Source organism: Pogonomyrmex barbatus, unplaced genomic scaffold (genome assembly GCF_055798465.1).
Source record: "Pogonomyrmex barbatus isolate J1 unplaced genomic scaffold, ASM5579846v1 scaffold1, whole genome shotgun sequence".
NCBI lineage: Eukaryota > Metazoa > Arthropoda > Insecta > Hymenoptera > Formicidae > Pogonomyrmex > Pogonomyrmex barbatus.
Window position 1 is genome coordinate 3,181,256 of NW_028297098.1, and position 13,814 is coordinate 3,195,069.

General features: G+C 29.9%; 1 protein-coding gene across 1 annotated transcript in view; it reads left to right on the forward strand.

The window, feature by feature from the left end:
* The first annotated feature begins 9,853 nt into the window (after positions 1-9,853).
* Positions 9,854-13,814, forward strand: part of LOC105432508 (uncharacterized) — a 53,554-nt gene continuing 49,593 nt past the window's right edge. Inside the window, exon 1 of the mRNA XM_011647360.3 lies at positions 9,854-10,167. Within this exon, the coding sequence (XP_011645662.2) occupies positions 10,077-10,167 (91 nt within the window). The 5' untranslated portion in view covers positions 9,854-10,076. The remainder of the gene's footprint in view (positions 10,168-13,814) is intronic.

Here is a 13,814-nt window from a genome sequence, read left to right on the forward strand (position 1 = left end):
AATAACAAATGTTTTAAAAATATCCTGTATTAAAAAAAATTTATTAATTTTTTTATTTCGCGCCAATTGTTGCCACTAAAATCATGCATCGTATAACATATATTTTAGAAGAAACTTCCATGTTTTAAGGTCACATACCCATTATTTCTTAATTATGGCAATTCTCAAGATAACAATGACATATGTTGGAATACACATAAGCGTTAAAGTGTCAAAAGATATATATAATACTAAAGAATCAAAATAAAGTAAAATTAAGTACACATAAAAATAGAATACAAATATCAGAACTAATATTTTAAAAATTTTTTACCTAAAGTTACTTATGTTCTGTATCTTTTTTTTTTATATTAATAATAATAATTGATATTTCTCTTTAATATAATTTTTCATAAATTTCTAATAAATCCGTAATTTTCCGCAAAACCATAATAACCTTTCTTAATAACCTTTATTACATTTATCTTTATATGATATATGATATGATATATGATATTAAAAGATAGCCAAGTACTTTTTTCAAGAAATATTCACTGAATGGTATAAAATTATTAAGGTCGTCTAAGACAAGACGCAAAAGCAAAGGCGTGAAATACGTGGCGTGGGTGATGATTATTAAAATAGCCAAGGCCTCTCAAGAGGTGTATAACCGCATAACGGCCGTAGCGATAATTTTCGCGATCATTAATAACGCGTAAGCGATGAGATAAATATTATGGTAATGCATTATTCACACAGATATACGCACGACACTGCTGGTCTCCGCATTGAAATTCATTAGTTCGCTACGGTCCGGTCGTTACTTCCCTTCGGGAAAACGAAATCGAGATCTGCATCACACGGAGGATTAATAGGCGAAGTAATGATCGATCACGGTACATCGAGCACTCGGAATGTCTGTCTTTGAATGCGGTAGAAATATGTCGGTGAAATATATCGATCACAGATCAATCTGGGTAGACAGCGTCATACATGGAAGTTGTGCCTGGTTTACAATCACGCACCGCGACTGAGTCCCGTAGATTTTCCATTTTTATCGTAGCTCCGGCGAGGTGTAGATAGAATGAAAAAGAGAGAGAGAGAGAGAGAGAGTTTGGATCGTTATCGGATATTTACCGGCGTGTATTTAGCGATAGTTGAGTTTCCCACTCACCATTTGTGGACACGTTGGAGGACGCGTGTACGAATTTCGAAACAGCGATTATCCGAGAAAATCTTATTTTATCTTAAAGTATTGACGAAATGGCTTCAAGAGTATTCGATCGGTATTAATTAACAGACGAAGACGAGATCTATTGCATAGTATAGATTAAGGATTACAGATGAATCTCTTACAGATACAAATGACACTCTTCAATAATCCGCAGACTTCTGCTTTGAACATGTAGGATAATAGACTGAATTTACATTTATTACTGTATTACTGTTTACAATTACCTTGTATACTTCTAACAATATTCTTAAAATAATTAATCTCTGGTACAGAGAATTATAAAAAACAAAATATTGATCCTAAATGTATAGCTGATATGTGTCTCTGTAACAAAGTATATTCTATGTTCACATCTTTTCTCGTCACAGAAAAGATCTTACTCAAAAAAATTGTAGTTAAATATTTTTAAAAAATCGCATGACTTGTGTTTAAAATATAATAATTAATTGATTATAATTATAAGTAGATGGGATTTAAATTTTCGCCTAGTATGTTATTATCTATTTTTTAATTGTATGTTATTATTATTATTGTATGTTATTATCTATTTTTTAATGTTCGATAGACATTTGTCTTGTGCTACCGACATTTTACATACAAGTAACATTTCTTCTATGATTAATGCTCGACTATTCATTAAGTTATAAATACAATCTATTCATATATAGCATTCGGATAATTATTAATAAATGCAAAATAACAAGTTCCACATGTCTTTGCAGAAAACGTGATTGATAAACTGAGATTAAATTCAAGTGTAATAGACATATTTATCAATAATTAGTAACATAAAAATATGCATATGATTATCGAGATGTGCATCAAGATTGTTTTCATTTAAAAATTAAATAAAAGTAACAAAGGCTTTATATCAGAAAGACTTTAAGAAAGAACAAAAATTTGTTTAATAATATCGAAATTCTGAAGGTGAAGTGCTAGCTTCAAAGATGTTAAGCATCTATTATCGTGTAACGGCTCATTGTAGTTGCTATGAAAGGAGTAATTGCACTCGATCGTGACTTCGTGCCACGTTACCTTAATGAATCTGTCTGAATGGCAAAATTACTGACTACAGCTAAGAAGCGGTAAATAAGCTAGCATTTAAAGGCATCAGTTGTTAGACGGTGCAATTCGTCTTAAAAATCTTGTCGTTCAATGATACAAACGTTTACTGTCAATTCTATACACAAAACTATTTATTTATTATAAAGAATGTCAATATTTTTTTCTGTAATTTAATGTTAAAATAAAATTATCAAAATTTGAATAACCCACGACTTTATATATTGTCGAATCAATATTACGAAAATTTCAATTATTAATTTTCCTAGGTTTAACTTCCTAAAATTAAAAATTATCAAATTGATGCATGATAAATAAAAACTCGCATTAGCTGTAAAGCGGATTAAGAGAATGACTACAACATGTTATAAAATGCGCCTCGCAGTTTCATCAACCATCACGCATAGATCTACCCACGATTTCATTCGTACATCACCGGTTCTTTCTCTGATGACAGTAAATGAGCCACAGTAACCGCGAAATCGTGCGAGTTTCTCGTTAAGATAATTAATAACGTGAAGCTCGCTTCGACGGCGCGAACGTCTCGCCACAAATGCGAGCGTCTTCTGAAACGTTCTGATAATTGATTAGCCAATTAGCCGAGTTCCGACATGTGCCTCCAATATACGAACGGAGAAAAGGTGATATTCTATGGAGAGAGAGCTTAAATCTATACCTCTATAATAAACACAATATCGAACACACACTGTAAAGACTTGTGAAAAGACTCGCGTTATCGCGCAACATTATCTTTTCGATACATACTTTTGCATTTTTTATTAGATCATATAAAAAATTATAAAAATGTATTTCTTCTTATCGGTCGTATTACAAAATATTGTGCGAGTATTTGCAGCTTTCAATATCATTTTATTCGCAAATCTCGTATAAACGCGTACTAAAATATTACTGCGCAACTATGTCGATGAGATTGAACGATTGTACAATTTACGATCTATATAATGCGTCGCTCCGACTATTAACAACGTGCTCGAGTTGTATCACCGCGTGCAATCTACATTTTTAACAAGAATCTTTTTTTAATCATTGAATAAATTCAGATGACAGTCTTTCGTGCAGACAAACTTTCTAAATCAGTTTGAGAACTTTATAATGATTTGACTTAACGCGTCATAAAAATTGTTTGAGATAACTTCAGAATTTATCATCGATAAATATTTATTAATCAAGCGATTATATAAAATTAACTATCATATCACTTTAACATCGAGTCGCAGTTTTAGCGATACTGTAAAACAAATCGATCGATCAACTTGTCGCGACATGTGCATGTTTCTCTGTTGCATGAAATATTTCAATCATTAACCACACTCATTAGATACTAATTAATATAGATTATAAAGCTTTATATAGATTATCGTATGTGTAGAAAAGTCTAGAAATAGTCACAAATAAAAATATTGGACTGAACATTTAAGGATGTAATTTTATGCAAAGTCTTGTGAATACTTAATGAATATTTATGATTCGTTGGACGCATTTGGTTTGGAAACGTTATAAATTTCTTCCGGGTCGGTGATAGATTTATTGTTTGATTCATATTACATGAATATCATTGATAGTCATATCCGGTAAAAAAAATTATAAATTTTGAAAATATTAAGAGAAAATTAATGATTCATTCACATTTTATAGAGATTTTGACTTATAAGCATTTTTGACATAAATACATGTTAATGTAAAATAATCTATATCGCCTTAAGTTTTTTATTATTATTAATTATATAATTATTTTTTAAAAAATAATTATACAATTAACTCGAAAAAATTAATTCGAAACTCTACAATTATAAATTTTTTCTAAAAATAGCATTTTCTTTAAATTACATTTATTAATTATAAAAACATTGCAACTATGATTGGCTTAACAAAAAATAAATATGTTAAAATAATACAATTGTCATAGTTAAGCAAGAAAAACAGATTCAATTCATAAAAACAAATGGAAATAGAAAACATTTAAAAAATCTACAATTTGAATTGCAGTTCTTTTCGTATTTTATTTTTAATGATGATTACGAAATATTAACGAACTTTCAATAAAAAAAAAAATTAATCAGATGATGGATGCAATGATACAAATAATTGTGGCGAAATCAGCTCACTAATCCAACTTTAATTATAATTTTATTTTTCTATTATAGCGTGACGAATAGTTTTAAACCTTTTTACATTATTATTATTATTATGGCACATCCACTATTATTATGACACTATTACATACATTACGGCGTATCCATTGCGAAATCTTCTGTCTTTAAAATGTAAAATCTGATCATTCAAAGATAGCTTAAAAGCAATTAATATTAAAAGAGACATAGATAATCTATACATTAATATGTCTACATTTTTAAAGTATTAATTTTTTTAATTTTGTCAAAAGTATTAAATGTAAAATTCAAAAAATTAATAAGTTATAATGTCTATTAAAACATTCTATGATTAAATTATATGTAATATAAATTTCAAAAATTTTTTATTTTTCTATTATTAGTAAAAAATTTTCAATAATCTATAACTAATTTTAGGAATATAATAATTATAAAATATATGTTATATATTATATATATATATATATATATATATGGGTTTTTTGAGACGGATTCGTTTATTAGCCAATGATAAACTCACATTAATTGTATTAACGACTTGTTCCTTATGGAAATTGTTGCATAATTTGAGTCAAATGAATCGCAACTGAAGATTTAAATGCGCTGCCAGAAAGTGGAATGCCACATAGCTGTGTCGATATTGCACCAACCTAAATTGCGCCAGTGTTTGAATCATGAAAGTCATTAAAAGCCGATGAAAATTTTTATATGTTTATACTGATTAATGGTAGACGGATCTTTGTAAAAGGAGTGCTTACTCATTTGGGAAACGACTATTCGAATTGTTATATGTATGTTGAATATACTCGTAAACTTTTCGAAATGAGAGAATCACATTATGATGGATAGGAAGTATATAGTTGCGAAATTATTGAGCATAATTATTTATCTTTATATTTCTTTTTCTTATCATTCAATCAATTCAGATCAATACATTAGATTCGTTCTTTTTTTTATTCTTTTTGACATTTATTCGGCTATATTTTGATCGATACTTTTTTCTAAATAAATCTTTTTATTTAATTAAGATTTGAATCAGTTAATTTATTTAACTTGAATTGTTCATAACTTTCGATAAAATTATAATTTTTTATTTATCGCGCCATTGACTAAATTCATTTACAGTTCACTTATTTGTGAAAAGACTAAAAATTGGTGTTTTGATCATTCCATTTCCGTCTATATTTCAGTCATTCGCTGCACATTCTCTTTTAAAATAAGAAAAACCCTTAATCAATTTACTGTTTTTATTTTGCTGTAGTTTCAATATTAGCGCTAATTAAGATCAAGGTCAAGTACTATGACACTTGAGTTGTTGCGAAAAGATAGCAATGTGAGAATGCAATTAAAAAGAAAAATGATAGAAAGGGAGAGGCGCAGAGCAATGGTGCCGTGTATGTGTGTCGACACTTCCCTTAGCATGGCTAATTATTAAGGATGTTTGCACCACCCGAGATTAATGTGTCAGGTATCAGCACGAACTCTCAGTCTCAAGACATTATCGGTCTGAGAGAAAGGAGATTGCTGTAAAATATCATTTAAATTAAATCAGCATCCAAAATCAGAAGTATTAATTAGCATTGCAATTATTATCAGTATTATCTTTCTTCTTAAAAGTTTATTAACATATAATCATATACATCTTAGATCTCTGAGTCATACAATATTTCGACACATTTTCTCTTGAAATAAACATTTATTGTAAATATACAAAGAGATTTTATCTAATTTATAATTAGTTTTAGTTTAACATTCTATATATACATATATTATAATAATAATAATATATTAGAAATAATAACTATATATATGTATATATATATATATATATATATATGTATACATATGTTATACATATATATTAAAATCACAAGTTTTTATATTTTAAATTATATACAAATATGCATATTTAATAAAAGATTGTATTTAAACTTTTATATCAGTTTGTTAATCTTCCGTTTAATTTAAAAGTTCAACGATACTCGAAGTAGAACTAAATAAGGACTTATAAATTTATTGCAGAAATTTATTCAATCACGATAAACTAATAATTATAACTACACATAATTTCAAGTAAAAATATGAAAGCATGCTTGAAACCAAATGTATATGTATGTTGTGAAATAGCTTCATTTACTTTTCACCCATATAAGAAATATTCTTGCGATGGCAAAGCAGTGCAGAGAGCAGTTGCAATAGATCGTTTATGAGTTGATCTGAAACGCGAATTAAGTGCCTTCGCGCTGCTGTAAGAACCGTGAACCCGTCAGTCCAGAGACGATTCGTAAGATATAGCCTTTTATTATCCTGATAGTAACATATTACTGAAGCCAATAAACAGTTAAAATATGAGATCATTACGTTAATCAAGCGATATTGGATTCAACATAACTTGGAATTTACGTCAATTCAAGATCAATCAATCCGATTCGACTTAGTATGCATAACTAGTTAAAAAGTTATTAACAAAGAAAGTCTTGGGGAGCGGCAGTTCTACATAAAAAAATTCGTTTTCAGGAGGTGTGCAAACGAAAATTCGACCTGTTGGCAATGTGCAAACGAATATCTATCAATAAAGCTATTTTTTATTTAATTTACTCATAGTTGGGGGGTGAAGATGGCCCCCCGAAATTTGTTTTGTTAATAATTTTTTTACTAGAAGTGTGCAAACGAAAATTTGAAATGTGCATATATGTGCAAACGATGAGCAATCGAATGAGCTATAGAAACTTTATGTTTTTCAATGTTGGGGGGCTATCTTCATACAGGTTGTTACAACGGCGATTATCGACATGTCGACAGTAGATATAGAACTTACTATCACATAATCCATATCCATCGACTTAACACATATGATTTAGTGTGACTATTTTCATGTTTCTATCGATTATTATCTTACTTATTACAATGTGAATATTATATTATTCGTAGAATTCCGATCCGTAGAATTTCCAAAAAGTATTTGGTAATTATACGAAACGGTTTTCTAAACAACTATTACGAAAGCATAACTAATTCCAAAACTGAATTGATGCATTTTTTCCATCAGTTTTCAAAGCAATAATAAATTTAATGCCTCGTGCTTATTTTATTTTCAACGTCTCTACACTTAATGAGGATACAGATTAAGACGTGTGAATACCTAGTGATAAATAACGTGCTCGTAACCTCTCATAGCTTAACGAAAATCATCCGGAGATCTCTCTTCTTCTCGCAGTCAGGAATGATTAACGATACTAAAAAAAAAAATTGACCCGACTTTAAAATAAACGAGGTTTGCTAAATTGCGGAAGCATAGAAACCATTTCATTTGGTTTCTTGATATTTTCCTTTCTTTAGATTCCTTTATTTAAAATCGCACATCGAATATTTCACGTATTTCTCAAAATATGTAATTTAGATATTAATTATTTTCTTCTTTCAAAAATTTAACTTCTCTTTGATAATTCTTTTAATTAATAAATATTGAAAATATAAATGCGGTGAAAAATTAATAATTTTAAACAGAATAACATTATATCCAATTATAAATTATATCTGAAACAATATCGTCATTAAGGCCATTTACTAGTGCACATATCTACTTTACGACATTGATGCACGATCATGAAAGTGACCTGAGTACTTCAAGCTTATGAATTAGATTGGAGCTACAGATTAAGCAATATAAAACGTATATAACTCGGGAGGATTGTTGAAACATGCGAACGAATTATTTCCAACGATCAAGGATAATGATCGCGGGCGCAATAATGATTCATCTAGGACAGCAACTGACCGGCAAGGTGCAATAAACAATGAATCAAACTGCAACTTTGTTTCATGATCTAACCCAAAAACAGTCTATACCTTAGAAAAATATTTAAAGATAATTAAAGAGTAATTTATTAAGTAATTTATTTATTAACCAAATTAATTTCTTTTCAAAAGAGGAGAAAATCTTAAATACACTTAAACACACAAGCATCAATTATCGGAATAAATAGACATGAAATTATAATTAAAATTTACGCTCTTTTATTAAACATTATTTATAATAAATTTAAGTACTTTGATTAATTAAAAATACATTTTTTGGGAGTATAATATTTAATTCATCATCATTCATTGTTTATTGCATTATGTGACATTTTTATAACACAATTTAAAAAGGTAATGAAAATATGCGTAAAAAGCATTCTTCGTGAATTATATTTTCTCACACAAATGTATATATATATATATATATATATATATATATATATATATCATTTCAGTGAGAGTAATAATGACAATTTGGACAAAAAGTGAAAGAACTTGTAAAAATTTTAATTTATTTCTCTTTTATCGTGTATTTTCCGGTTATATCGTCGATTAATCATAGAATAGCATAAAATAATGAACAGTTGCTTTGGTAATGACATCAGTATTGTGGCTAACTATACGTTCAGCGGCTTATCGACCATATAATCAATAGTGAATATATGTCTGTAATTTCGTCCTTATAATTACATTTTCGCGTATTTGCTTTTTATTCGGTGCACACTGATTATTTCGATTTACTGGTTAATCGGCAACAATCATGCAAGATAGCGTAAAGTGCTTGTTTATTATATTCAGATCGATACTTAAAAATAAAGTTGGAAACCATTTATTGATTAAAGCAATACATTAATACATAACAATACAGCGATACATAAGATTAAATTTTTCTTTCAAATTTTGTTGTTAAAAAAACCGCTAATCTCTCGTACATTGCAAAAATATACGACATTGAATTTATTTCTAAAGCTAATAAAGCATTTTGTAATTTATAATAATTTTAAGCTTGATACATCGATCAAAAAGAGAATCAACCGTAAATAATACAGTAAAAGTTAATTATAAAAAATTTTTAAATCACTAACAATCTAATATAAATCTATCTAATATAAATAAAAATAAATATAAAAGTTTAAATATAAAATTTTTATTAAATTATTAAGTTACCTGCATATATTTTTTTATATATTTAAAATAAACTTTTTTATTTTGTTTGTTAATAATATTATTTTAAATATCAGAATATAATTATATCGATCGTTACAATGAAAAGTCACAGTCACGTTTTCTATTATGTCAAAAGAAATTAAAATTTCTTACGCTAATTATAAATAATTAGAGAAATGAGGGAATATTAATAAATTTATGCAGTTTTTTAGTACTTGCAACGTTGTACTACTATACATATAAAGGGTACGTTGCATATTTTAACTCCTTACTTTTGTTACAGTTGAGAGCGTTCTCTGAAACTAAAGGTGCGATCCGTAAATGTAAGTGCCGTGAAATTTCACGATTCTCCGTGATGTCTCATAGTACGATGTGCACGATATTCAACGAGAATCGTGCACGAGAACCGAAGTAGAATCCCCTCTTTCAGAAGAGGCGCTTTCATGCGCACATATAAAGCCAGTGAAAGCGCCAGGCGGCCCTCCAGACTACCGCAACGTCCGACAGCGATAGGAGCTCTGCCGACTCATACCGTACGGGCGGACTTAGATTAACAACTGAGAATCTCTCGCATAAGTTCGTACGCTGAGATAAAGTCAATTTCGAGAATTGACCGCGTCGTGCTTAAGTTTACCTACGTCCGCGTGTTCGCGAATTTCCTCATTGACCTGTGATCGGGATAGCTTAGGTCGGGAGTGATCATGAGGATGCATCTCGCTGGAATCTTGTCTATCCTATTACTCGCTGGTCCCGAGATTTTAGGACATCCACCACAAGAGAGATTAATGCCAGGTATTTGTAATACATATTATTGCACGTGCACGTGCATCCCCTTCTGTCGTTTTAAATATACCTTCATGCTTTATATTCCTGCTTTCCTTGATTCAGTCCGAATAAAATATGACTGTATATGTATTATAAATTAATTTCAAATAATCGTATAATAATTAATATGCGCAATAAGAAAATGAGGTTTTTATTTATTTACATTTTGTGAAAAATTAAGCATTAATAAGCATTCAGAGCATTAATTTGTTATCAATTAATGAATAAATTGATAACAAATTTTATTAATAAATTAATTATGCAAATACAGATCCATGCAAATACAGATTAGAAGAAAGAGAGCTTGAATTTCAATTCATCAGTCATATTAGTATATTAATGATTAAACGACAAAGAATAGAATAATCTTTAAGTTATTCTTTATCGACATGACTTAAAGTTCATGGCTGAACTTTGTAGAACGCAGTAATCTGTAGCACAAATCACAATAAGGCGTGTTCAAAGACATTATTCGAGCCTACACAGATGTATCGTGTGCACGTCGTTGTATACGCTGACACAAATCTTTTTTTAATAATAAAAAATAATATCTATTTATATTATTGATTTTTCTATATTCTAATAAGCATGACAATATGTTATTTTATTAAGAAATTTTACTATTAATTAAAGTAATATAATTTGTTCAAAAAATTTCTTAAATTATGATCAAAAAATTAATCAATCAAAATTTAAATTTTGTACATTAACTTAAGAAAAAAAATTATATCTACACGTAAACTGTCATGTCACTTGTGCATATATCTAATATTCGTTAATACTGATACTGTCGTAATTACAAATCTTTTCTTTTGTATGGCTTACTCGGTATTATGTCGAAGATGAGAAATTCCGCAATTTCAAACGTCATAATTCTTCGAGAATAGCGATCTTAGTTGCTCCCGCTGTACTCTCTTTCTTTCGCTCTATCATATTTACGTCTGACTTTATCCCGCATAATTATGTCTCCACCCTCCCTCTATCCTTCGTTTACGAAAGTGGAACACTTCCTTCTACAGATGCTAATCCTGATAATCTCGGAGAGTATGCCGTCTCTCTGGGACGTGACAGCGCTCAAAACTGCTGCAACGCGGATTTCTCGCTTCTGCCATTATCCCACGAGCGATCTTTTCAACATCACATTCTCTTATTGCTTCGTATCCGGGGCTCTGACATTTGTCGAATAAACATCGGTAAAATGGGTATTACAACACGTGTCATTTGAACGTATTCGAAGTCGTATGAGAAGTCGAAAAGCCATGTAAACTGGCTGTCTGCGTAAGCACGTGAGTCTAGCTCGTCGTGAACTATGCTCACGAGATTCGCCACCTACGCGTATATGATCGTCGCCGTCACCATACATAAATACCGTGACCTACAAGGACTGCAACTTTACTGCATTTTTGTTAGACGTAGAAACAGGGTCGCCAGATATAGCGGGATTTGTACATTACGATCGGAAAGTACCGTTTTAGAATCAAACCATGATTTTTAATGGTTGACTTTTGATCTAGAAATGAATTTTTTAGCTTTTTGTAGAATATAAATAATCGATAGTAATTAAGCGTTATCAGTATAATTAAATTGTTAAATAATTAAATATTAAAAAGGAATAATCGATTTCTTAAACGACGATAATTTAAAGAACGAGGTTTCTGCATTTATATTGAATATTAAGGTATATTACACAAAAGAATGTCAAATGTAATAAGATTGATAGACATTCACTTAAAATCAATTACGTTGCGCATATATTTAATTCTAAATATTCACTCTCTATAAGATTGTTTCAAATTCGATATATTTAACTTTGTTCACAGATTTTTTTATATCAAATATATAAGACATTATTTATAATTTTTTACAATCTTATATTAATCTATTTAATTTTTTCATATCATTTTTTAATTAAGATTTTGATAAAATAATTTCTGATGGTTTACATAAAATCAAATTAAAAGCAATATATATTATATTATATATTATATTAAAAAAAAAATTTATCTTATATTTAATAAAGAATTTCTGTATGAATTAAAGAACGTATAAAAAAACTCAAAAAATTCTACACACACACACACACACACACACACACACACACACACACATATATATATATATATATATATATATACGTAGACATTTTTGCAAATGAATTTTACAGTAAGATTTAATCCCTCTTAGCATAGTTGTGTCGCAAATACGTGATCTCGCAATCGTCTAATAATTGTAGCGTTCACACCTACACGCGTGCCATAAAATCAATGTCGGTGCATAGACACTAGACATAGATAATAACAATTCCTATATCGGCACGCGGGAGACAGTATCACGTGCCGCACGTGATTACACGTGCTGTTGCACGTGCCGGTTATTGCCGATCGATGCGAGAGCAAGAAAGACGGAGAAACGGAGCTACGCTCGTACGCCTTTCCTCGTACGGATTAATACCATCGAGGGAAAAGTCCGAGCGAGTCACGTGCATGCGCCAGCCACTCGCCTCGAATCACGCGACTGTCCATTCTGTCAATTAACGATCGTGCGACGTCTTCTCGGTCAGCTTCGCTTGTTGTTTACCTCTGGTCCACAGCAAGGCCACGATAAAACCCGTTTGAATCGCCAATACGATCGCTTTAAATTCTCCAGAAATCACGATACCGTACAACATCGTCTTTTGTGCCGCCAGTTAAAACTTACAACTTTGTCATAAACGATAAATTGCTTGCACGTTATGTATTTGAATTGTTTTCAAAAAAAGCGTTTATTTTATTGTAAATTCCATAATTGGAAACTTGCAGAATATTAAATCTTTCATATCTTATTTTCTTTATGACTTAATTATTTTTAAGAGGAAATGTTAATAAAAATGATTAATTGCTAAAAATAATATTCTATCAACGCTTTGACATTGACATTGCATATTTTAAACTACCTTGTATAAGCAACTAACTAGTTGTAAAACAAGTAATACGGTCGCACGTCGTTGAACTTACAAACTACTAGTGGAGATGGAGAAAGTGTGAGAAATTCACAAGTGAGACTGCAATCGAATAATGACATTCTCACAGCATAAAATGAAACGGCGACATGTCTGTCATTGACACTGATTCACTTTCTCGTATCTAACGCACCGGTATAACGAGAATCGACTTGAATTTATAATCTTTGTAAGGTGTCTAGAGAGAATTAATTAGCGCACGACTAATCTCAGTAATATTCATACATTCTGATATATCGTGTCGCATAAATTTCTTGATAACCGCAACTTCCGCCAATACATTCATTTTCACTTTCTCTGTTCAAAAAATCCGAAGAAACAAAGTATTATGATATAAACAGGTTTAAAAATTATAATTTTTATTAACTTCATTATTGTTTCATTTTTGTTACATTAATTGAAAGCTTTGGAAAGTTAAGGAAACTGCAAAACCGCGAATTCGTCATGCATTAAGGTTCCACGGTTTTACTGCGTATAAAAGTGATTAACGTATTATTTTTTTAGTCTTGAAAACGTAATTATATGTACTTAAATACAGGAGTCACAACACGTGTTATACCGCAAAAGTAACTTATGCAAGAAATTATTAGAGAAATATGCGTACGGGGATAAAGGT